This window comes from Trachypithecus francoisi, unplaced genomic scaffold, assembly GCF_009764315.1.
Source record: "Trachypithecus francoisi isolate TF-2019V2 unplaced genomic scaffold, Tfra_2.0 Lachesis_group0, whole genome shotgun sequence".
Lineage (NCBI taxonomy): Eukaryota > Metazoa > Chordata > Mammalia > Primates > Cercopithecidae > Trachypithecus > Trachypithecus francoisi.
Genome location: NW_022681453.1, coordinates 122,103,435 through 122,130,386, shown reverse-complemented (window position 1 = coordinate 122,130,386; position 26,952 = coordinate 122,103,435). Strand labels below are relative to the sequence as shown.

Below are 26,952 nucleotides of genomic sequence, written 5' to 3'. Positions count from 1 at the left end.
ATGTTGGCCAGGCTGGTCTTGAACTCCTGGGCTTACGTGATCTGAAAGTGCTGGCATTACAGGTGTGAGCCACCATGACCGGCCGGGTTAGGAAAAATTATAATGGTTATATTTTAACCTGAATCTTCAAAAGCTTATTTCTGTATGCAAAATAAATACACAACAATTATAGAATATTTAGAAATGCAAAACAAAGGAAAAGGAGAAACTATCCATAATTCTGTCTAACCAGTTATGTAATTGGCCCCTACCACGCACATTTTTGTCACTGGAAGGTTGAACAAGCAAGATTCATGTAATGTACCAAAAGCAATAGAACTTTGTTTCCCATTACCCTTTTAAAAATATCCATAGAGGTTCATTTTTCCTGAAACATCTACATAAAAAGTTGGACTGTCTTACCATTACTCTGACTATTGTTAATAATAAAAGTCCTATAATCGATTTGAGTTAGTAGTCTTAAATAAGTAATTAGGTTTCCTAGCCTCATTATGATCAAAATTCTACTCTTACTCTTGATTTAAAATTGTATCTTCTTACCCCTCCAGCAGCTCAGGTCTCCTTTTGGGGAGAGGGATGTGGTCTGTTATTTCCTTCCCCATGTATTAACTATACTTTTATTTATCTGTTGTTGGACAAGGGTTAGAAATTAGAGGCTCAGTGGGTAGGATTTTTCTTATGTTACTGTGCTTGTCCCACAGGAGCTTCACATGTTCTGGGGCTCACAGATGTTTAAAGCTACCTTTGGATCTCCTGGGCATTTGTGAATTAACTGAAGCAGTACCTACTGCAATTTACTTGATCTAGACAAATGGCACTTTAATCTGGCTGGTCACTGTCTAATGAGTCACCATTACAAGTGGCAATTTTAGTACAGGCGTGAAGGCAGACTACACTGGCTCTGTGTCACATGTGCTTATGACTGACCCATGGGAAACACATGTATACTTTTCTGCTCCCAATTCACGGGATGCAGGCCAATCTCAACACACATAATTTTTTTGTATTTATTTATTAAATGCTTAGCAAACCCATCCCTTACCTTTAGGCTTCTCAAATAAAATCAGACACCATTCTACCATGTCCCCCACATTGCAGGGGACATACATTAAGCTCTCCATGTGGTTCCATTGAAGCTCCAGTCACCAGGCATGCAGTTGAACTTACCATAAATCTCTCCAAAATTCCTCTTCATAAAATCCTCTCCCCACAGTCTCCAAACCTTTTCTACCTCAGATATGAGTGATAGGTTTAATAGTCTAACCTATTTTTAATTATTTCCTTTAAAAGATTGATGTTTGGTAGCTAACTTTGAAATGTTCACTTTTCTTTATCATGGAATCCTAACTAAAAATTCTAATTTAACCTCTTAATTCTCTATCTATTGATATATTCTAGCTCCTCCCACTCCACCCTCCACACACACAAGTATACATACACATTCAAGACTTGGCATCTGAAATGAGACTGTCTGGGTCGAAAGCCTGACTGTTTCACTTAACTAGCTCTTTGTCTTTGAGCCAGTCACTTTTTCTTTTTGTGTCTTACTTCATTTATAATCTGAAGATAAAAACAGTCCCTATCTCAACAATATGATTATCTTGAAGATTAATATGATAACACATTTTTTAAATACTTAGAAAATTTCTAGCACATGTCATTAATAATGTTACCTTCATAGGCAATAATAAAATCATTAGTATTATAATTATTATAAATGTTCTCTTGATCTCTTGTTTGATTTATGAGGATTTTTACATGTCATTAAATATTCTCCTTTAAGTCAAATTGTTATACCATATTCAGCTATAACAGCAGCATGATTTTCAAATACTAAACTGGATGTATATATCATTTCTAATATTTTATCACATCATTGGTTATCACTATGTTTATCACCTCTGTGTTCCCCCCCTCCACCCCAACCCCAACCTTAGAATACATTGATTGAACAGGAATTTCTGGATCAAAATATGATTATTTTAAGGCATTTAATACATATTAAAATTTATCCAGCAAAAATTAAAAATTTAGTATCACTGTATATTCTGTTTTCAAGAGTATCTTAAAATTCCGACCTGTCTAATCTACTATTAAACACTCATTTAAGGATAAGAGTATTGTTGGAAGATAATAAAAAAAACAGACACAGGATGTTCTCTAGTTTCCTAATAGAGTGTGCCAAGAGATTCCTGGAAATGCTTTTGGACCTGGGAATTAGCAAAGCTCATTTAAGGTTGAATGAGGAGAAATCCAATATATCTTCAGAACCAGAGAGTTCTGTTGACATAACTACACTAACCTTTTTTTTTTTTTTTAATAGAAAAAGGAAATAAAGTGAGAATTAGCAGTAGTGGCTATCTACTGTGGTGGTTCATCATCAGAAACTTAGATTGAGCTGCTTTAATTATGTAAATGTATCTGTGGATAAATGTTAATAAACTTCCATCCAAATAAAATAAATCAAAATTCTGCTTCTCTTAGCATATTCTATTTTAATTAAAATCCTGATCACAGTTAGTAACCGTAGTTATATAGTTGACAAAATAATCACTAACGGGTGTAAATCATCTAGATACTTGTCTAACATAGAGAACATGATAATTAGTCCATCCGATAATAGAAGTTTCACATATGTCATAAGATGAAGATAACGTGTTTCTCATTTTTCGCTATTCCAGATAGCTACCATTATGAAGAGTATGCCAGTTTTATTAAGGTCCCACAAACTCAATGTTACCTGACTTAAGGTATTTTCTCTCTAAAGAAATAAGGGCATAAATATATTTTTCTTAAGTATCTTAATTTAAAATGTTCTAATGTGGAAAAGCCATCTTTCTGTGATACTCTCTGCCTCTCTCTCTTTCTCTCCCCTTCTCTCTCTCTCACACACCTATATGCACACACACACACTCCACATTCACAAAGGCATATAATTCCAACAAAACAAGGCAAAATATTCACCCAACCACTGAATAACAGCCATTGGACCAACCTTATAAAGCAGTGGCAATTTTCCTAATTTCAGGAGTGCGATCTGATTTGTTATATTTTTTATTTTCCTAATCCTTTTTAAATCATCTGCCATTCCATAACTCACATCGATGACTTCAGCCTGAAAGAGGGGGAAAAAAAAGAAAAAGAAAGCCTCAGAGGAAGAAATATAGCCAATTGTCCATTTAGTATAACAAAATTATTCATAATAATTTGAAATGTTCAATATAGAATTAATTCTGTCTCTTACCCTGTCCCAATTACCATAAACATGACCTTTCTATTTCCATCAAGGTACAACAATTCTTCTGGGCACCTGAGAACATGTGTGAGTCATTTTTGCTTTGCTCTCTCACTTCTAAAAAATGACAAACAGTTCATTCTTCTAACAGACATTTGGAATATTCTACATTCATGTTTCTGGAATATAAGCCATTTTACAAAACACTGAAAGATTAATTTCCTTAAGGTCCAAGAGCAACTATATAATTCTCAGGCCTGAAAGAAAATTCAAATGTTTTCTATTGCTATCCAAATTAAATGCAGCGTCCTCACTTGCATGGTCATCCTGAACAGCTGCTCATGATGCTCTGTTCAAGACTGTGCAATAGCCAGCTGTGAATGACAAATTCTTGAGTCATGCAGAATACAACCTGTTTAACCACATGTGCCAGTCTAGCAACCCAGGCCCCAAATTATCATTTCTGTCACATTTTGCACTACTCACCTGGAGTTACATTTGACCTCAATGTTACTCATTTTTATAAGTCCTCTTGTATTAATGCCAAAAAGAAAGAATCTCATACCTTTCTGGAGATTCCAATAAAAACCTTCTCATGTAGTGAACCCTTCCCTTCTCCTTAAAAAGCACTGAACTGCAAATTCATATATTCCTATGAGCCAATATGATTGATTTTAGCTTTACTTTCTGTAATATCTATTTATTATTAAAACAATAGTTGTCATGCTTTCCAATGATTATATTATAACATAAATCTGCTGTTTCAAATTATAGCATATATCCACAGAGAGGCTGATTTAAAAAAAACAGTTCGTTGTGGCAAATCATGAAAAAGATAAAGATGGAGAATCCAGATCTCACGCTTTCCATCCTTTTCGAGTGAAACTAATGCACTTCAACAAGTTTTATATGTAATACTTCCATACAAGATTCATCTGAAGAAAGAGCATTGTTTCTATAGGAACATATGAATACCTCCAAGAGATTGGTAAATCTGCTAGAGAAAACATTTCTGGCATGAAATAGTTCTTTAGTCATCACATTCATCTGTATCTGTAAAAACTCTATGAATACATTAACGTCCATTTCAAATGTCACCTACCTGATGAATTTTATTTATCTGTTGCCCAAATATGACCTCTCTCTACTCTGGCTCCCAGAATAATCTGTTTTTGCCTCTCTTAAGGCCCTCACTAGACATGTCTGCCAGTTTCAGTTTCCAATACAAGGAAATTCCTTGGTGAAGAGCCCATTACACACCCATGCTCACCCAGGTGTCTAGCATATGCTATGGACTCAGTAGGTGTTGAATCAAAATGATTACAGCTCATAAAATATCTCTAAAAAGTTAAGCGGCACTTTCAAATGCATTTTCCAGGGAAATGTAATTGTTAAAAACACTTCTGTCAGAATGATTTTTCATGATAATTTTATTCCTGTTAAAAATGATTAAATCAGTGCCTTTAATACATTTTTTAGTTTGCTGATACCATTACCATATAAATAACTGTTGATATATGATTTTAAAAGTCTGATTAAGTAAATGATCACAAAATATTAATGATTACATTGCAAAAGTGAGAAAAACTTCTATTTTTAATTTCATTTCTAAGCTACCTACTAATTATTTGTGATTCACTGACAGCGTCTTATAATAAGGCTATTACTCAATTGATTATGTAAATGAACTTTTTTTGTATGTAGTAGAGTTTATGGAAAACCTTACTTGTTTTGGAGGATATAGATCAGATTGTGTATACAGGCATACATCAGAGATATTGCAAGTTCAGTTCCATACTACCACAATAAAGCAAATATTGCAATAAAGTGAATCACACAAATTTTGCGGTTTTCTAATACATATAATAGTTATGGTCACACTATATTGTAATCTATTAAGTGTGCAATAGCATTATGTCTAAAACAAAATATCATACCTTAATTTAAAAATACTTTACTAATCTGAGCTTTCAGTACATTTTTATATTTTTGCTAGTGAAATGTCTTGCCTCAATGTTAGTGGCTGCTAACTGATCAGGGTCACAGTTGCTGAAGGTTAGGGTGGCTTTGGCAATTTCTTAAAAGAAGACAACAGTGAAGTTTGCCACATCGACTGACTCTTCCTTTCATAAAATATTTCTCCATATCTCTCATGACATGGTGTTTGATAGCATTTTACCCAAAATAGAACTTCTTTAAAATTGGAGTCAATTATCTCAAAAACCCTACTGCTGTGTTAATGAACTCAGTTTATGTAGTATTCTAAAGCCTTTGTTGTCATTCAACAATGGGAATTGGAAAGACAGGATCTAGAAGTAGATTCCACCTCAAGAAACCACTTCCTTTGTTCATCCATAAGAAATAACTCTTCATCTGTTCAAGTTTCATCATGACATTGCAACAATTTAGTCACATCTTCAGGTTCAACTTCAAATTCTAGTTTTCTTGCTATTTCCACCACCTCTGTAGTTACCTCCTTAAAATTTTGAACCCCTCAAACTCATCCATAAGGGATGAAACCAATTTCTTTCAAACTCCCATTAATGCTGATACTTTGACCTGCTCTCATGAATCACAAATGTGGCTAATGGCATTTAGAATAGTGTATCCTTTCCAAAAAGTTTTCCATATACTTTCTCAGATTTATCAGTGGAATCACTAGCTAGGGAAGCTACAATCTTCCAAATATATTTCTTAAATAATAAGACTTGAACGTTGAAATTACTCCATAATCTAAGGGCTACAGAATGGATGTTGTGTTAGTGGCTTTGAAAACAACATTAACCTCCTGTACATCACCATCAGAGCTCTTGGGTGACCAGGTACATTGTCAAAGAGCAATAATATTTTGAAATGAATCTTTTTTTCTGAGCAGTAGGTCTCCACAGTGAGTTTGAATATTATTATTCAGTATTCCATGTATAAACATATTTGCTGTTATCCAGTCTTCGTTATTCCATTTCTAAAGCACAGCACAGTAGACTTAGCATAATTTTTAAGGGCCCGAGCATTTTTAGAATGGTAAATGAGCACTGACTTCAACTTCAAGTCACCAGCAGCATTAGATCCTAACAAGGGTCAGCCTCACCTTTGGAGCTTGGAAGCCTGGCCTAGACATCTTCTCTCTAGCTATGAATGTATTAGATGACATCTTCTTCCAACCTAAGGCTGTTTTGTCTACATGGAAAATCTGTTGTTTAGTGTAGCTACTTTCATTAGTACCTTAACTAGGTCTTACAGATAACTCGCTGCAGCTTCTATATTAGAACTTGCTGATTCACCCTGCACTTTTATGTCATGGAAATGACTTCTTTTCTTAAACCTCGTGAATCAACCTCTGTTAGCTTCAAACTTTTCTTCTGCAGCTTCCTCATCCCTTGCAGCTTTCACACAACTGAAAAGAGTTAGGGCTTGCTCTGGCTTAGGCTTTGGATAAAGAAAGTGTTGTGGTTTGTTTGATCTTCTATTCCGATCACTCAGACTTTCTCCATATCAGCAATAGGACTGTTTTGCTCTCTAATTATTCATGTGTTAACTGGAGTAGCATTTTTAATTGCCTCCAATAACTTTTTCTTAGCATTCACAACTTAGCTGTTTTACACAAGGGACCCAGCTTGAGACCTATCTTGGCTTTTGACCTGCCTTGCTTATTAAGCTTAATCATTTCTTTTTACTGAAAGTGAGAGACATATAACTCTTCCTTTCACTTAGAGGTCATTGTAGGACTCTTAATTGGTTGCATTTCAATATTGTTTTGTTTCAGGGAATAGGGAGGCCCAGGAGAGGGAGGGAGATGGCAAATGGCTGGTGGGTACAGCAGTCAGAACACACATAAATAATATTGATTGAACCAGTTTGCTTATATGGGTACATTTCTTGGTGTCTCAAAATAATAACAATGGACAATGGTAACATCACAGATCACTGATCACAGATAAACCCAGCATATATAACCATAATGAAAAAGATTGGAATATTGCAGGAATTATCAAAAAGTGACATAGAGATGTGAGCTGAGCACAGGGGCTGAAAAAATGGCACCAGTAGAATTGCTAAATGCAGGGTTGCTATGACCTTCAATTTGTTGAAAACACAGTATCTGTGAAGCACCCTAAAGTGAAGCACAATAAATCCAGATATGCCTGTATAACAGAAAGGTATGACAGTTATGAAAATACCAATTCTTCAAAAGACATGAACATTATTGGAACATATCAATAGGCTGAGTCAACAATTTTAATTAAATAGCTCTTCAACTCATCTTCTCTAAATAGTACACGTTAATAAATCAAAGTGTTTTAGCATGTAAGAGGATTTTAGCTTTTCCCACAAAAAACTATTTCTCAATACAGACAAACATTATATCAATTTATACTGGCTTATGCATTAAAAATCAATAATTACAGAGGTCTCAATGTTTTGATTGATTTGCAGGCAATAATAAAAATGTATCCATTGCCTTCAAAGCAAGCCTTAAAACTAGATCCTTTTTGAAAGTCTTTTCTATTTATTTTCAAGCAAACTGAACATCACAGCTGTAAGAAAACACATTGAATTTTTCTGAGGCACAAATTAATATACAATGATATAATAAAATGCCAAGTCATTTTCTCCCCATATTCTTGATGCTACAATGAACCTCTTCTTTCTTCATTTATTCCTTCACACTAGAAAACCGCTCACTCAAGCAACTGGGGGTACTATGTTAACTTATGACCAAACACCAATGATTAAGACACATTTTACTGGTCTCTGTGGGAAATGTCAAATGAGCAGAAATCTAGTTACTTAAGTTATCCATTCTGCGTGTACCACAGTTTTTCTAACGAGGACTTCCTTGGCACATAAGAGAGAATAATTGAGAGGTGCAACTTAGTTCTTGTTTTACAATTTTATTTTTTACCAGAGAGTAATATTTAAAAGTCTACATGTTAATTTTTAATTCTGATTCTATACTCATTTTTTTAACCAAGAACAAGGAACTAAACACCACAGCAGAAACTGAAAAGGAAATAAAATATCTTATTCTATGTTAAAAAAGGAATCAAAGTTTTGGGATGACAACAAAGAGTGGTGGGCCACATACACAGAGCTGTCACAAAGATTTCCACACTTTAAAACGTTAATTTTTAAAAGTTGCATTCTATATATCACTGCTTCTGTGGTTTTTGAGTGCCATAGATCACAAACATTTTAAAATAAAAACCATAAAAATCTCATTTCCCTCATCTGGCTCCTCTGGAAACCAAATCAGATAGGTTGCCCTCTTCTTTTTATGGGTGCCATAAAGTGTTAAATACATCATTTAGACAGAGATGTTGTTTATCAACGGCATGCTAACAGGGATCCTATGTTTTAATGAAGAAATGTACTATTACACTATTACACAGATCAAGCTTCAGACTTGTAAAAAGGATGTTGTAACTAAGAAAAAGAAAACATTTAGTGAGCTCCTATTATGTGCTAGGAACATTGCATATAATATCCTATTTTCTTCAGATAGCAATCTTGCATTGTCACCGTTTTATAGATAAGGAAAATGATGCTCAGAGAGGTGAAAGAAGCTGTCCAACTTATATGACTAGAATTCAAGGATGGCACAAGATTGTTTCGAGTCACCTTCCAGAAGGTCTTTTCGTTGGAAAGGACAATGGGCATTTGGTGGCCACTAGAGAAAGACACTGTTGAGGGCACCACTGAGTTAAACACAGCAAATCAACAAGTTGAGTAATGACTATTGTTAAAATTTCAGATTCCATGTCCCATTTAAGAACTATCAAACCCAAATCTCTGAGAATTGGCTGTCATAACAAAATACCATAGACTGTATGGCTTAAACAACACAAATTTATTTTCTGAGTTATGGAGGCTACGAATTCAAGATCAAGGTGCTAGCCAATTAGGTTTCCGGCAATGGCTCTCTTACTGGCTTGTGAACAATCAGCTTCTCACAATGTCCCCACATGGCAAACACACCACACACACACACACACACACACAGAAAAAGTGAGCAAAAGAGGGAGAGCAAACTCTCTGGTATCTATTCTCATAAGAATACTAACCTTTTTTTTTTTTTTTTTTTCAGACTGAGTTTTGCTCTTGTTGCCTGGGCCGAAGTGCAGTGGCGTGATCTCGACTCACCGCAACCTCCGCCTCCCGGGTTCCAGGGATTCTCCTGCCTCAGTCTTCCAGAGTAGCTGGGATTACAGGCATGCGCCACCACACCCGGTTAATTTTGTATTTTTAGTAGAGATGGATTTGTCCATGTTGGTCAGGCTGGTCTCAAACTTCCGACCTCAGATGATCTGCCCCCCTTGGCCTCCCAAAGTGCTGGGATTACAGGCGTGAGCCACCGCTCCTCGCAATAATACTAATCTTATCAGATCAGGACTCAACCCTTGTGACCTCATTTAACCTTAAATACCTTCTTGTAGGGGCTATCCTCAAATATAGTCACACTGGAGGGTCTGGGATCAATGTATGAATTTTGGGAAAGAAGACACAAGTCAGTCCATAGAGGGGCCCTAGAATATATATTACTTAGGTACCCTAAAGTTCTTACTCAGCTCAAAATAAGACTTTTATACTGGGAGGAACAAAGCTACTTAGACGCTAATAAAAAATAACTTCCAACACAATGATTTTTGTTTCCAGAGAATATTCTATATACATTAAGATATATGTGACCTATGTGAGAGAGAAATATTATGATCAATAAAGTAATTTAAATGAAAAATAAAAATATCTATCATCAGTGATAGAGAATAAAATGTAAATATTAAGTTTATATCTTTTTTAAAAAACAGGTAGGGTAAAATGATTCAAAGATATTTTGTGTCAAATTGTTTAATATGGCAAAGGGAATAAAATCATGCATTTCTATTTCACATTAATTTCTCTAATATAGATAATCTTCTATTATTTTAAATATCAAACCTTTCACAAATGAAAGATTTAATCTTCAATTAGAATTTTAATTTACAAAAAAATACTTTTTTCAGGTAATAAATAAAATTTGGGAGAAAATAGAGTATAATGCCAAGAAACAAAAAATGTCTACCTTATCAATAAAGAAAAATAATAAACAAATGAAAACTTTACAAACTGATCAAGCTTAACTTGCTCATATAGGCACACAAAAAATAAAGAGGAATAGCTATTTCCAAACTCAATAAATAATTAACTTATTCCTATTCAGTTGTACTCCCTAAATGTCAATAATCACACTAGATAGAATAAACATTGAATCTAGACCAAAATTAGTGATATCACAAAGGTAATTTCGGATAGAACTATATAAATCTGTTTGATACAATGGCTCTACACACCTTATGTCAGATAGCTATATTATTCATTGAAAATGAGATATCTATACTGTTTGGTAATAACAAAACAACTAGGCTTCCAGTGAACTATGATTGCAGTTGATTAGAAAAATATCATACAATAATACTGTATGGATATATATTTGAATACATATTTACATACAGATGTGGGATATGCAGATAAAGACACACAGGGACACCTTCATATATTCACACAGTGGCCATAGCAATCTTTCTGTTCTGAGTGCCAAGAACAGTTATTGGCACACAGTAGGAACTAAATAAAATAAGTGAATGAATGAATGAATGAATTAATATGTGTATATATCCAAACAGAGAGAGAGAGAGAGAGGGAGAGAGATTTGTATTTGGAACTTAGAGTGAGACAAGATGTGTTGAAATTAGCTAGGGACTCCCTAGAAGATGGTGCAAGACAGAAAATAATAAATCAATACATAAAATAATAAATCAATACATAAAAGTGATGGAGAGATCCAGAACCACCACCACCAAAAACAAATATTTTTCTTGAGTACATTCTATATACCCAGCACTGTTATAGGTATTATGTATTCATTATCATCTCTAATCATGACAACAGTTCAAAGAGAAGAGATAAGTTACTGGAATCATCCCCCCTTTTTACAAATGAAGAAATCAAGGCAAGGAGATGGTAAGTAACATTTTCACAGTCACAGAGCTACTCAATAGTACAACAGTAATTCAAAGATAGACAGCCTGACTCTATAATCCGGACTCGTCCCCATATAATTTGTCACCACATTGTTATCGATTCTTTGCCAAAGAGAAAGCAGGTATCCTAGAGATGGCAGTAGAAGGTAAATGCAAAGGCAGGGGCCCTTTTGAGGATTAAGCAGAGGGTGCAGAGCTGATTCAATAAAAACTTAGCAGTCTAACCTTGGGTTAGTAAATGAACTTTTCTGGATCTCAGTGTCCTCATTAGTGAAATGAAAGTTTTGAGATACAACAGGGAATTAGGTCATTGGGACCCAATATGGATGATAATGAAAGTCAAAATTCTTGCATGGCCTATTATGCCCTACATAATCCTCTCTTCATACTGCTCTATGACTTCATCTCTTCTACTGGGGCTGGCTTTAGAGGTTTGTGACCTGTGCAGTTGCACAGGGGTTGTGCTTTAAAAGGCTCCCTGCTTGGTTTAATGCTCTGCTGTCATTATCTTGAAATTCTTAATAATTTCTGAACAAAGCATTCTGCATTTTTATCCTACGTTGAGTCTACAAATTATGTAGCTGGTCCTGCCTATTACTCTCCACTTTCTCCCTGGCACAACTACAGTAACTAGCTGGAGTTCTATAGGTCCCATAGGGTCTTGGCTTTAGCTGTTTCTTTTTGTTAGAAATACACCCTCTCTTCCGGATTCATTTGACTCATTATTTTGCCATTTTCAGGTCTTCTTTCAAATTTCAGCTATTATGGCAACTATAACCACCCTGTTCAATACTACAATCACCCCACTCCAAAACAGCACTATCAATTTGCTTTACTCTACTTTTATTTTTAGCTAGCATGCTTCAATGTCTAACTATAACTAAATAATTAGCTAAATACATTTATTTATGTATTTTTTTATATATGTGTGTGTGTGTATGTGTACACACACATAATTTGCTTCTTTATTATGTTGATTGTCTCTTCCTTATACAATGCTTACATTTCACTAGGGCTATGATCTTTCTTCTCCTCACTGATTTATCCCAAGCACTTAAAACAGCGTGAAGTCAATAGTAAATAAATACCAGTTAAATGATTAATAGCTTTAACAGTTTATATAAGGACAAAACATTGTGTCCAAAAGAAACCTAATGTCTAACACATTACATGGTCAAAGCAAAGCAAAATTATTTATGTAATTACCAGGTAGGGAATTCCACACCCCAAAGTTCATACTCTGTATCTCCTGTAACTCTTGAGACCAAAGACTTCTGGCAAAGGCAAAACAATCACTTTTACATTCATTCCAATAGAATTAAAAATGTGAGACTCTCAGGATAGTCATATCTTTTCTCTTGCTTTCTCCTAATATTATCAATAGTAAAGATCCTTAAACACATCACAAAGTAGGCTAGATGTTTGCTTCAGGAGTACAAGATTTTGGAAAATTGCATTCCTATCTATATAGGAATGGAAAAACCACTCTGAGCAGAAGCAACAGAAGAGTAACTAAAAGAAAAGCAGAATTATCATTTCCTACAATCAGCTAAACACAATAAATAAAACAGTAATTAAAATTAACTAAGTCAGGAAAATGTCCCCGGTGCAGTCCATCTGTGGGTGGCTGGGGTTCCACACTGGGGAACATTCCAGTGCCATGTTTCTTCTCCACCTTGAGGCAGCAAAAATTATTCATGTGTATGAAATGATTAATGCATTGAAGTCTTTCAGACTTGACATTTTCAACCAAATCAATCATTCTGAGCCTTTCTAGTTCTCTAAGATAGACTCAGAATGTACAAAATGTTTGAAAAGCCTGCTTTGACTAAAACAGTAATTTTCTACTCTAGTTCAGAAATGATAAACCCAAGCATTTCTGATAATGACAAAGTACAATACTATCACAAGTATTGCTCACCTAAAAACAAGTTTCTGCTTTAGAAATTGCCTACTATCATATGTAATCTAGCTTTGAATTTACTTCAATTAAAGTGCTTATGTTTATTAAAAACTTGTAACATCACCATGTTCATCCACGTTTACTTCTTTCTTTCTAAAAATCATTAGAACCTTAATATTGATGAAGATTTCAAAATTCAAAGATTATTAGAATTATATTAGTACTTCTGTTTTGAGTTCACTCAATGACTTTCCATCATGGTCATTATCATGAAGACCACAATGTATTGAAGCATGAAAACCAACACTGCTTTCCCCCACTCCTGTGGCAGACATAACTAAGCAATCAGCATCTTTTTAAGCTCCTTCTCAAAATAGTGCTCCAGTTAATCAAGACCAATTAGACAAGGGTTGGCACAAGAGGAGAGATATTTAAAATATTTAGTAACTAGTACAGCACAAGTTCTAGTCAGTTAAAATGGACCTCCAATCAATTAGAAGGAACACTAGCTAGTGGACTAGACTGGTGTATTCCTGCTGAATTCAGAATTAAGCATAACACACACAATCAATTTTGCTGTCTTTGTTGTAAAGAACCAGATAAAAGGGTGACTTCACAATTCTATCACTTCTTCTTTACTGCAATATGTACACTTGCTGAAAAAAATATTTGCTACAGTAATACACTGAATGCAGTGCTTGGGGCACAGTGGCTATGTTTCAATAGCACAAATAACAAAGACAAGCCAGAGTTGCTACTTGCTTTGGCATACAGTAGTTGTTTAATACATTTGCAAAATGTCTTCAGTTTTACAATCTAACATATAATGCACATCCAAAGGACAAAAAAAGTTAAAACTATTGTAACAGAAACAGTTTTATCAGGATTTCATTTCCATATTTTACATGTATAGTCTCCAAAGTCAATAGAAAAAATAATGTAAATTTAATCTAATATTTCAGGTTAGAGTAAAAAATTGTAGATTGTCAGAAAGAAAGGCAAAACTTTAAACATTTTTCCAGAATTTAATAAATAGTACCTTAGAGATTATATAGCTGTTCTTTTGTATTATTTGGTCAACATTTAAAAATAAAATATAATTGGCCGTAACATCTTTCCTTTAGCTATTTATATTACACAGAGTTATTTTTAAAGCAAAAATATATCTTTTAAAAAAGAGATTATGAAAAAATATGTAGAGAAGTGGAAGAAAAAACAGGAGAAAACAATTAGGGAAGTCCAAGAAAGAGGGTATTAAAGAGATAATTATTTCTGGTAATATGTGATACACTGTATTCCAGTTTCTGAAGATAGGGAGGCCATGAGTTACAAATGGTCCCTTTCCTATTGATTACTTTCTCCTGCTGAGAGGTCAACAACAACAACAAAAAGTAAACAAACACATCAACAGTTCAGAAAACTTTCAGTGGTGACATGCCCCAAAGACAGTAAAATAGAGGTAATGTAATAGAGGGTGATGAGTAATTAGGGGAAGTCAGGGAAGACATTGCTAAGGAGTTCACATCCAAATGATGAGAAGCCATACACAGACCTGGGGAATAACTTTTGAGACAGCAAGAAGTACATAGTCCTTGAAGGAATGAGGAACTGTACCAAATGAAACAGAGGCATCACACATACTGAGAGTAAAACATGACTAGTAAATGTTGAAATAAAAAGTTATGCATTTTTACAGGGACGGGATTGGATAAGGATAAAATTTCAGAAAATCTATCAAAGAACGAAAGAACAACAGTTGGGTGGTAAATCTGAGCTAACGTACAGCTCAACAAGGTGACAGTATCTTGGTTGGTTGCTCAACATTTACCAAAAAGAAGACTTAGTGTTCATAGACTAAAACTGTTTGATCCCATTTGGTTGACAAATCCTAGAAATGAAAAAAGAGGTATAGAGAAAGTAAATCTAGACTAGTCTTTCTCAACATGAGAATGAATAAAATAAATTAGTGTAAAAGAGGTTAGCTTTACTCCATATATATTACCATGAAAGTCCCTAATAAATGATCATGGGAGCTTCTGCAACTTTATCAGTTTTCCCATTGTTAACATATTTATTGTGTTTTCCTGAAGCAAACTAGGAATAAAACTATCATAAGACACAAAATAAATAATCAACAACCATGCTAGCTGATTGCTCCAGAGATAAGGGTCCTAGAATGAAATTGTGAAAGTCAATCATCTCTCCTATGGTATGAGTGGAGGGCAAGGGAGAGACATGGTTGCTGTGTTGAAAGTTCAGGCAAAGGGCTTGTGAGCCAGTCAGTCCCAATTGCTTGAGAAGCAGGATGGAATGTCAATAGCTATTTTGCAAAATGTTCCAGAAGCCTGAAGTATCCCAGGAAGGTCTGTATTTCAAAATAACTTGAGATAACTTTTAAAGATAACTTCCCTCTTGATTTTCCATTAGTTCTGTCGAGAAGGTAACTTAATCTTCCCATTTCAGACCTGGAGAAATCTGAAGGAAATTCCCTGCCCCTTTAAATATTATGACTACATTTTGAGTGGCTTCTGTGGCCCTAGATGAAAGAGGTAGGGGACCAGAAGTGGGCACTGAGCACACTCTCACTTTCTACCCCATGGCAGTGTTCTTGGCTCTTTCCATTCCACCCTAATATTATGACCATGCTGTAACTGGCAATCCAGTCCATTGCTTCTGGTTGAATGCTGGGCAGCTGTATGCTAGGAAAATGGTTCTTGGGGTGAAAAAAAAGTCCTGATGTGTAGCATTTGCAAATTTCTATGGTTTAAAGATTTTCACCATAATTTATTTCAGATGACCAACAGGGCATCGTTTCCTGAGGAACTGTGCAGGGAGATCATGAGAATTGGGAAAGATGCAAAAAGTCAACTAACCAGCTGAAATAATCTGGTTTGTGCTGGTGTGCATGGTGTGTGTGTATGTGTGTGTGTGTGTGTGTGTGTGTGTCCTTCTAAAGCAGTAGAACAAAACACTAGTAGACGTTTTGGCAGGTGGTTGAAAACAGAAAACAGTTATGCATTAGAGATAGGGGTTAAAGCTTGTGCTTAGTTAGGCCTTGGTCCAAGGAGAAGTCTCCATAAAAGTAGATAATAGCAAGAAAGAGATAAGGGCAAAAGGTGGTTCATAGGAAACTCCAGCTATTAGAAAATTGAGTATAGAATGTGTGTGTGTGTGTGTGTGTGTGTGTGTGTGTGTGTGTGTGTTGTGGAAAGGATTAAACCATACAGAACTGTTATGGCATGATATAAAAAAGAAAAGAAAAGAAATATTTAGCCATTTATGTCCCCTGTGCTAGACATTTTACTAAGCAGATTGAATCAATTGTTTTAGTCTATCTACAGAACATTAATATTCGGTAAATATTTTTATAGATGAGGAAACTGGAGATTAGATATTTAAATAATTTGCTAGTTTTTATAGCAGCATCAAGCCAAGCAATTTTAAATGCCAGTTTCTCTTATTATATTGCCAGCTGCATGCAGCAGGGTCCAAGGCTTTCTTATTTACCACTGTGTCCCCTGAGATTAACGTATAAAAAATACTCAGGATGTATGTGCTGAAAGTTGAATGTTTCTTGTTATATTAGTGAGACCCAGCTGGCTATATGCTACATTAGGCAGTTAATCTTTTAGTATCAGATTAAAATATAAGGAATAACAAATTAATAATCATGGGGCACTTTATTTAATAGATGATACTCAACTTATTAAGGTAAGTGTATCGAAGGAGTTGCAAATTCATTCAAGAAAATTCTTCCAGGAGACTATGAAACTAACATGACAGCATTTTCCTGGATTAATGTGTTGAAACACTGCATAAACCTAAGAACCAACTTTTCTACAGAGCTCTCTAGTTCCGAAAAGACTGAATTTGCAGCATCTGCTGAAATGAAGTAAGTCTTATTTGAAACAAAATACTTAAATACAAGCATTTTATATAAATTAAAACATACATCTGATAAGAAAATTACATTATCACTTAACTTTGCAAGTAGTGTGCCTAAATCAAATCAGAAATAAAAATGAAAACACTGCACTTTTCTGTCAAATAGTAATTACAGGGATTAAAAATATTTAGAAATAACTTTTAGTCAAATTAAAAATCTGCATCCAAATACTTTCTCACTAAAAATGCCACATGTGTTGTAATGAAGTAGGGAAAATAGTCCGCTGCACTTAACCACTTAGTTGAATTTAGCTACCTTTGCTTTAAAGCTATACTTCGTAAAATAGGCTTTTGTTCTCTTTCACGGGTAGAAAATGTACTCTCTGTAACAAATATTTAACTATGTACAATATGTTGTGTTAGATCAAGTTTTTTGAAAATGTTCCTTTCTAAATTTTAAATACAGGGAAAATATATATCTTCTTAAATATGTAGAAACTAACCCCACGGTTATTGTTCTCAAATATGAGAGAAGCAATTATGGGCTGAGTACGGTGGCTCATGCCTGTAATCGAGCACTTTGGGAGGCTGAGGTGGGTGGATCCCCTAAGGTCAGGAGTTCCAGACCAGCCTGGTGAACATGTTGAAACCCCATTCCTACTAAAAATACAAAAATTAGCTGGGCACGGTGGCGCATGCCTGTAGTCCCAGCTACTGGGGAGGCTCTGGCAGGAGAATTGCTTGAAGCTGGGAGGCAGAGGTTACAGTGAGCCAAGGTTGCACCACTGCACTCCAGCCTAGGCAAAACTCTGTCTCAATAAAATAAAATAAAATAAAATAAAATAAAATGATTTTTTTTTAAAAAAAATGACAGAAGCAATTATGGAATTGTTATGTTAACTTAGTTGGTTAGTGAACAGAGCTCATGAAATGAGAAATAGAAGGTCACACTGGGCCAAGGGACTTTATGCAGATTAAAAAAAATAACAATAACAGCTGCATTCACAGTCATTTATCTCACACTTGTGCACTGTTGCCAAAAGATGGATTTTACAAAAGAAAAATAAGGGAGACTGATAATATGCAAAGCCACTGTCACCATTTGAAAACTTCAAAGCTGGGTTGGGCATGGTGGCTCATACCTGTAATCCCAGCAGTTTGTGAGGTCAAGGCAGGTGGATCACCTGAGGTTGGGAGTTTAAGTTCGAGAACAGCCTGACCAACATGGAGAAATCCCATCTCTATTAAAAATACAAAATTAGTGGGGCATGGTGGCAAACGCCTGTAATCCCAGCTACTCAGGAGGCTGAGCCAGGAGAATCGCTTGAACCCGGGAGGCAGAGGTTGCAGTGAGCTGAGATCGCGCCATTACACTCCAACCTGGGCAACAGAGAGAAACTCCATCTCAAAACAAAACAAAATAAAACAAAACAAAAAACTTGGAAGCTCACATTTCTTTGTTGGTGAGATAGTTGCTTCATCTTACCATCCAGAAAACAAAAGTTTAAGTACTACAGCTCCATTCCACTTCCCTAGCTCACTGATATTGTTCTCTATAACAGCAATCATTCAGAGCCAAATACATATAGCTCTGCCTTTTGCCATAATGTTGATAATTTTGCTTTTCTTTGAAAGTATTCAAAATACAAGAGAAAGACCAAGTTTTTCTAGCTATGAGAAAATAGGCATCTGACTGCAAGGATTCCATGCAGTGTTTATATTTTTTTCACTTTAAGAGTTTCTGAGAAAATATTTGATACAGTGTTCAGATTTCATACGTTAAGGCACTACAAATTGATATTTTGCACATAAAGACAAGCAATGCTTTTCAGGTCCAACTCAACATGATTTATCATTCTGCATTCAGGAATAAAACATTTCATTTGTGATTTTTTTGAGCTTTCAATTTTAATTAAACATATGATCAGGGCATTATGTACAGTTTGTTTTTATTCATACCGGCATAGGCATTTTCTTCCCTAATGATTCGTATTTGTCATGTTAAACAGAAGACAGGAAGATTATATTTAGATAATGTGATAAATACAATAAAAGTCTGTTCTTTCAAATCTTGATATATTGTTCTGGTGTTCTGGTAGTTTCTTAATTTCTCCCATTTAAATGTGTCCACTTTCTACAGGATAATAATAGCTAACATTGATAGAGTACTAACTGCCAGGCTCTTTACATGGCTTATTTCATTTATTCCCCACAAAAACCATGAAAGTTACTATTACTATTCCCCTTATATGAATGAGAACACTGAATCCTAGAGAATTGACCTGACCACCCCACATTTGCACACCTATTAAGAAGGGATGCTAGTCTGGGCTGTTGAACTCTGCTCTCTGTGGAATAGGGTAGTGACACATATCTTCATAATAATAGAGCTTCTGTACAGTTAATGAGTTTTTAAAAATAAGTTTCTCTATAAAACTGCATTATTTGGCTTATCTTTCAGATAAAAAAATAAAGCTTTACAGAAGGAAAAGATACAAAATCCATAAAATGTATGTAAATGAGAAAAATCCCCTGCTCAGCAACAACACGGCAGAACCAATCTGACCAACGTATAGCAAATATTAATATGTGATTTAGTTTTCTGCATCTGCCAGGGTTTCACAAAGGACAAAAGAAATAATTGCATAGAAATTGCATAAAAGTCATATGTTCTATTTATAAAATTGACTAGACATTTTCAGCACTCACTACCAATGTCTTTAACTCCATGATAATATTATAGTTGATATTTACCCTTTAATAAAAATATAAATCACTGTTTATTCCCTGAAGCTAATCTTACACATGCTAAATGATTTATGTCTCCATTTTATTATGTATTTTGCATCTGACAGGACAACTTTCCTTAGGACCCTTTTACTGACCCACCTGTCATTATGATGGCATAAACAATGTCACCTTTCTAGTGCACGATGAATTACAAAGAAGTTGTAAAGTACACCATCCATCATGCTGGCACTAAGTAGGTTTTTGAAGTAGATCTCAGATATCAGAAATGCTGTTTAGACGGTTACCAGAAAGCACAAATTGCAAGCTTATACAAAACGGTCCTATGATGAATGGACATGACAGCTCTTCAAAGAAAAGGGGCACTCCTCTTCTACAAATAACCTTGTCAAAAGCAAAAAGTTGTGGCAAGCTTTGCTGGCAGTCAGACTAGAATAATTTAAGAACTTGTTAATGTCTCTGCCAGATAGAAATTCATGCAAACACAATGTACTCAAAATCAAAAAGGAGCATTCCTGAATCCTCAGTAGCAACCACTCAAGCTTGATTTGAATTAGGGAATGATTTAAAGTGATACAGAGAAATCACCAGCGACTCAGCTATTAGAATATGTGAGTTTCAGTAACATACCTAAAACAGGAATATAAAATATGTGCAGGTATTCTATATGCATATATAATATCCACCTAGAAGTTGCTTTTGAAAATTATAACAATACTGATATGAGTTTTAAAAAAGAGTATCAATAGCACATGCTTTCTTGATATAGATATTTAAATCAATATGTATTTAGTATAATAGATTTGCATTATTAATACAATCTTAAAACAGTGACTATCTAATTTGCATAATTAATTTCTCAAATTATGTTCTTCAAGTATAAGGTGTTAGTTTTATCCATATTGCATTTTGTTTCCTTTAACAATCCCTTTTGTTTAGGCCAAATATTTCAAACATGAAGTGTATTTCTACATCTACAGTTAACTTTATTTTCTCCTTTTTAATAGTTGCATTTTAAAAGCTTCTTTCTTTTTAACTCTTCTTTTAAAAAGGCAGTTTTAATACACTTACAAATGGTGGGAGGATACTACATAAGGACTTAGAACTATGGATATGTGGAAAACTTCATAAATCTGCAGTAGAGGTTGATTTTCTTTTATGTGAAATAAAAGGAAATTTAAAAACTTATAACTGTTAAGATAAACATGTAGAAAACTCTCAGAGATATGGTTACACAGGGACATTAAAAAAAAAAACAAAACAAAACCCAGTTCCACTAGCAAAATGAAAAGATAATTAACTTTGTAAAAAATAAATGAGTGCTCTTTGATAGTGAACAGATAAAACCACTGGTTGGTTATCTTAAGATTTTCATTTTTAAATTGGCTCTTTCAATACAGTGTCAAATCCTGAGAAATAGGTGTTCATTGCCTTAACTGTGAAAGACATAGACATGCAAGAAAGTATTACTGAACCCTATCTTCTCCCAATTGTCCCGAATGCTGTAATAGAAATTGTCATACAACAAACCCAGAAAACAACACAAAAGGCCATTGTTATAGACACACACACATGCATTAGTTTGAAAGTTAAAATATATTGTTTTTAAGTAAACTGGTTTCTTCTTTTGTGTCCTATCTTGACAAGAAAAAATAAGTGAAAAAGAAAAAAATAAAGAAGAGGAAAGAACCACATACATTTGGATAAGAAAAACAACTGTTTCATTTAAAGGGATCTAAAAAGACAGCTACTGAAGATATCGAACATATAACCAAAATGCTGAGAATACAACTAATCTTCCCTTATAACTTATAATTCTAAATGAGAGAGGGAGGGGCTGAGGTGGAGAACACCATCGGTATCCTTAGAATTCACATTTCTAGTTTCTAAGGTCTGATGATTTGAAATTGTCAAGGAAATAAAAATGGTACTCAAGTAAAATTTATGGAGGCTAACTTAACCTTCACAAACAATGACTGCTAAATTTGAAAAAGATATTAAAATACTTCCTGTCTGAATACATTTTAGTTTTAATAAAATCATAATTATAGGGTCCTTATAAACTAATCAACCAGTGACTGCTTGGAATTTGGTGTGGTCTAAAAATATCTAGAAGAAAGGGAATAGGCTCAGTTTTTTAAAGTAAGAAGGTTGAAGCTATGGAATTTTGCAAATTCACATTTTTAACTTATTTCTTAAAATATTAAACCTCTCTACATATTAGTAATATTACATCTATTTTAAACTAAAAATTTATTTTACATTAAAAATGAGATGACATTCAGTTGTGTGAAGGAGTCTAACAATGGACACTAAATAGCCAAAAATTTATTACTCTTACACACTTCTTGAACGCAGGACACTTGAAGGTGAGGCTATCTAATTGCAGAATGTGAAAGAATAAAGAAAATAATGGGTGAAAAATATTTACATATCCATCCTACAGCATCATCGGTTAGAATGAAGGGGGTGATGAACATTTTTGCGATTCAGCCTAGTCTTTTACAAAATATAAAAAGCAAACATATAATTACCTCTAATACTCTCTGTCCAATATCTGCACAAATATCATAGGAAAGTGGATTTGCCCAATATTGGAACTCTAGGGCCAAACAGATTCTTCCAAGTGATCTTCTCCCTGACTTTTTTCCCTCCACCACCACCTCCATTATTATGAGGGTTTGCTGGTGGTGAGTATGAATCAGAAATTAGAAGTATACAATATCTGTTAATATTTACCACCCCCCCACCCCCCCTTTTTTTTTTTTTTGGTGAGGAGGATTTTCGCTCTTATTGCCCAGGTGGCAGTGCAATGGTGCGATCTCGGCTCACTGCAACCTCCGCCTCCCGTGCTCAAGCGATTCTCCTGCCTCAGCCTCAGGAGTAGCTGGGATTACAGGGGCCCGCCACCGGGCCGGCTAATTTTTTGTACTTTTTTTAGTACAGACAGGGTTTCACCATGTTGGTCAGGATCTTCTCAAACTCCTAATCTCAGGTGATCCACCCGCCTCGGCCTCCGAAACTGCTGGGATTATGGCCTCCCCAAAGAGCTGGGATTACAGGCGTGAGCCACCGTGCCCGGCCAATATCCCTTTTAAACCAAGGTAAACAAATTGTAACTGAAGGGTTCCTCTCCCATCTCTCCCTTGTTATGCAGTAAGTCCCGAGTATAAAGGAGTAAGAGAAATTTAATTTTCCAGATCCAGTGAATCTCCCCACCATACAGTAAGACCAACATGCACATGCTCCCATAAGGGGCTCTGGGAAGCTGCACAATGATAGGATATCTCTTTCCTTGGTCTGGGTGGAAACTGCATAATAATATGAAAGTGCAGGAGCGTTGAGGGAGGGTTTTTGTGGTGAATCCATATCTAAGGAATTTATTTAATGTTATTCTACTTTCAATCCACTGGGCCCAGCGGGTTATTACAGACAGCCATGCTAAGGAAATAAGGATGCAAGTTACAGTTTCATGAGTTTTGCATATCTCCTTCTTCAAGGAATAATCAATGTTCACCAGCGGAAATTGAAAAGCAAGGAGATGGGGAAGATTCCAAGGACCCACTCAAGTTCCTGGTGTTTTTGTGAATGTTCTGTGTTTTAGACATGCTTTTGTTTAGGGGAAGGCATGACCTGAGCAAATTGGGATAAAGAAGAGGTTGAAAATGCATATGGCTTAGGCAGAGTTAGGAGTTTTAGAGAAAATACCAGGGTAACTTTTAGAGTCGTGGCTTAAGGCCGAAGCTTCTGAAAGAGTGACAGTTGCCTTCCTCTATTTTTATTAATATATAGGTGTGTTACCATTATTACCTACCAGAAAGAGCGTAATATTAATCAAATCAAATTACATGAGTCCTACAGTAGAAATACTGCAGACATTTACTATTATATTAAAATTTAATTAATGGTAAGACTTTTCAAGGTAGTAATAGTTATATGCAGCTCTTTGGCTAAAAGTCAAAGTATGATATACACAGAATAGAAACGATGCTGGACTGCCAGAAAATCTGCCTCTCACTCCCACTCCCCCAAAATCTATTAGGAACGAGCATTTACTGTTATTATTTCAAGTATGTATGCAAAGTAATTTAAAATGATTTAAACATCCCATATATTCATCAAATTTAATAATAAGTTAGATTCTGAAACATTTGTGCTATTAACAACAGTCAGAAAAATAACATTATTTCATTGGTATTAAATGAGGCAATATACAGTTTGATTTAAAAAAAAAAAACTAAGTGTATTTTTTCAAATTACACTTTTACATAGAGTTAGAAAACTTGCCCATATAAAAGAAACTATTGACCAAATTACACGTTATATCTAACTTGTATATTGTTCTTACTATAGGCTATGCTCTATCATCCTAGATTTACATATATTAATATTTTCTCACAACAATCTTATGAGTTGGAATTATTATTGACTCCAATACAGAGATGAGGAAATCAGCCCCAGTTTCCTCCCCACAGTTAAGTAACGGTGGTTAATTGGAGAGCTGAGATTTAAAACTAGTCCACGTGGCTCTACAAGCCTTGCACTTAACCACTATGCCAAAAAAAAAAAAAAAAAAAAAAAAAACACTGCATCATAAATCTGCTGACCCAGAAAAGATGAAGAAATAATACACACCTGGCTTCTTATCACATATGTTTTTCATCATGAAAGCAGGGGCGTTGTGTTTCAAATCTTAAATGTGTTAATAATCATATCAATTTTCCACTTAATTTCTTTTGTGTGTACAGAATCTCAAAACACAACCCTCTCCATTTCTTTCCCTTTCTGTATATCAGTGTATTAAATTTTGCCTCTTGAAAGCTGTAGAATGAAATAGACTTGCACTGTATCGACAGAGCAAAATGTGAATGACTCAGTCACACATTCGACACCTTTGAATTAAATTTTTCTAACATGTTTTCACTTTAAAAATATGACAAGAAAAGGGTCAGAAAGGCCACATTGTCCTTCTCTTTCCTGGCACCTCCACATTGAGAAGATTTAATGGTTACTTTTGTATGTTGCATCTTGCCAGTTAGTTCAATTTAGATGAAAGCTGTTGTTTTCTAATTCCATCTCACTGTAAATGACAGAGACAAATGGCCATATTACCTTGAGAATTCCTTTGGCAGAATAGGCTGCATATGAATAGAGCAGGTCTTGGTTGCTATCTTTTCTGGCTTCTTCACTGCAAGGCTGGCCATTAGGATGAAAGCATTGACCACTGCTGCTCAGAGTCACAGTGCTGGGAGAAGGGTCTGGCAGATTAAGCAGCACAGAGTAATTTACAAACTGTACATCTTCTAGGCCCAAAGAGGTCCACTGAGTCTGAATCTTCTTTGAAATTTCCATGTCATCTTCACTTTTATACAGTTGTACCAAATTTCTGAAATAAATTTTTAAAGAAAAATTTGTTTAAAAGGATAATTCTTTATTCTTTTGAGATATGACTGTTCAATATATGAACAATATTAATACATGTTGTGGGATACTGAAAGATAAATGAGACAGGACCCTACCACATGAAACATAAACACAAATCAAAGCAGAATGAATTAATTTCTTAAATTAAGAACGAAGGCCAATGTGGTAGCTCATGCCTGTGATCCCAGCACTTTAGGATGCTAAGGAGGGAGGGTCGCTTAAGCACAGGACTAGCCAGGGCAACATAGCGACACTCTCTGTCTACAAAACATTAAAAAATAAATTAGCTGGATGTCCTGGTATGCATCTGTGGGAGATGAGGTGGAATAATCACTTGAGCCTGGGAGTTGGAGGCTGCAGTGAGCTAGGATGGCACCACTGCACTCCTGCTTTGTCAACAGAGTGAGACTCTTTCCAAAGAAAAACAAACAAACAAACAAACAAAAAGAAAAAACAAAAAACCCACTAATACAGCTCTATGGCATTGCAGAGAAGAGTGATATTAATGCCTACTAGATCTTCTATTAGTTCTGATCCTTCTATCAACATCAACATTATCCACTTAAAAGTCAGTTCCAAAATCTAGGTGTCATTCCAGTTGAGACATTTCTTTGTTATAGTTAAGGTGATTTCATGTAAAATGATATGATTGACATATAGTTATTGCTATTTAAAATAATACAGAGAGAGCTCTTTAGATACAAATTTTATGCCAAATTACATGATGCTATGAGCACGGTTTTCAATAAAATCAAAACAAAAACACAGATTGCCAAACCAATATGAAACTGTGTTGTACTTTCTGTACTTTGTATATTTATTCCTATACCTATCCCATAATCCAGTGACACTATTTTTGCTTATGACATACTAGAAACAAGAAAAAAATCTGTTAAAAATTTGTGTATAGTACCTAGAACAGAATCAGACATGAGAACTTAATAAAAATAATTTAATCCAGATAATTTTTTTTCAGTTTCATGGCTGAAATATTAATAAAAAGGGACCAAAAAGGAATAATTTCCTTTTGGGGAAAAAAATGTACCTTCTTAAAAGAATCTTATTGCTATCCAAGCTATTATCTAAGTGTTTATCTTGATATTATTGTTATTTTTGCCCATCACATTATTTTTCTCACTTATTTCCTCCAGGACTCTGTTTACTTAACAACTCCTAAACTGTGTTGTTCAACCTATGGCCCATGGGCTGCATGTGGCCCCAGGACAGCGCTGAAAGTGGCCCAACACAAATTCGTAAGCTTTCTTTTTTTTTTTTAATATTTTTTTTTTTATTATACTTTAAGTTCTAGGGTACATGTGCATAACATGTAGGTTTGTTACATATGTATACTTGTGCCATGTTGGTGTGCTGCACCCATCAATTCATCATTTATATCAGGTATAACTCCCAATGCAATCCCTCCCCCCCTCCCCATGATAGGCCCCAGTGTGTGATGTTCCCCTTCCCGAGTCCAAGTGATCTCATTGTTCAGTTCCCACCTATAAGTGAGAACATGCAGTGTTTGGTTTTCTGCTCTTGTGATAGTTTGCTAAGAATGATGGTTTCCAGCTGCATCCATGTCCCTACAAAGGACGCAAACTCATCCTTTTTGATGGCTGCATAGTATTCCATGGTGTATATGTGCCACATTTTCTTAATCCAGTCTGTCACAGATGGACTTTTGGGTTGATTCCAAGTCTTTGCTATTGTGAATAGTGCTGCAATGAACATACGTGTGC

At 35.0% G+C, this 26,952-nt stretch overlaps 1 protein-coding gene and 1 long non-coding RNA gene across 4 annotated transcripts in view; one reads left to right on the top strand and one right to left on the bottom strand.

Moving 5' to 3' along the window:
• LOC117083751 overlaps positions 1 to 23,999 on the top strand; it is a 35,619-nt gene extending 11,620 nt beyond the window's left edge. Inside the window, exons 2-3 of the long non-coding RNA XR_004437200.1 lie at positions 17,000 to 17,048; positions 23,290 to 23,999. This is a non-coding gene — a long non-coding RNA (uncharacterized LOC117083751). The remainder of the gene's footprint in view (positions 1 to 16,999; positions 17,049 to 23,289) is intronic.
• Positions 1 to 26,952, bottom strand: part of NAALADL2 (N-acetylated alpha-linked acidic dipeptidase like 2) — a 967,958-nt gene that overhangs the window by 548,034 nt on the left and 392,972 nt on the right. For all 3 annotated transcript variants that reach the window (XM_033211735.1, XM_033211737.1, XM_033211736.1), the window contains exons 3-4: positions 24,902 to 25,175; positions 2,996 to 3,115 (exon numbers count right to left, since the gene is read on the bottom strand). In XM_033211735.1, the coding sequence (XP_033067626.1) occupies positions 2,996 to 3,115; positions 24,902 to 25,175 (394 nt within the window). The remainder of the gene's footprint in view (positions 1 to 2,995; positions 3,116 to 24,901; positions 25,176 to 26,952) is intronic.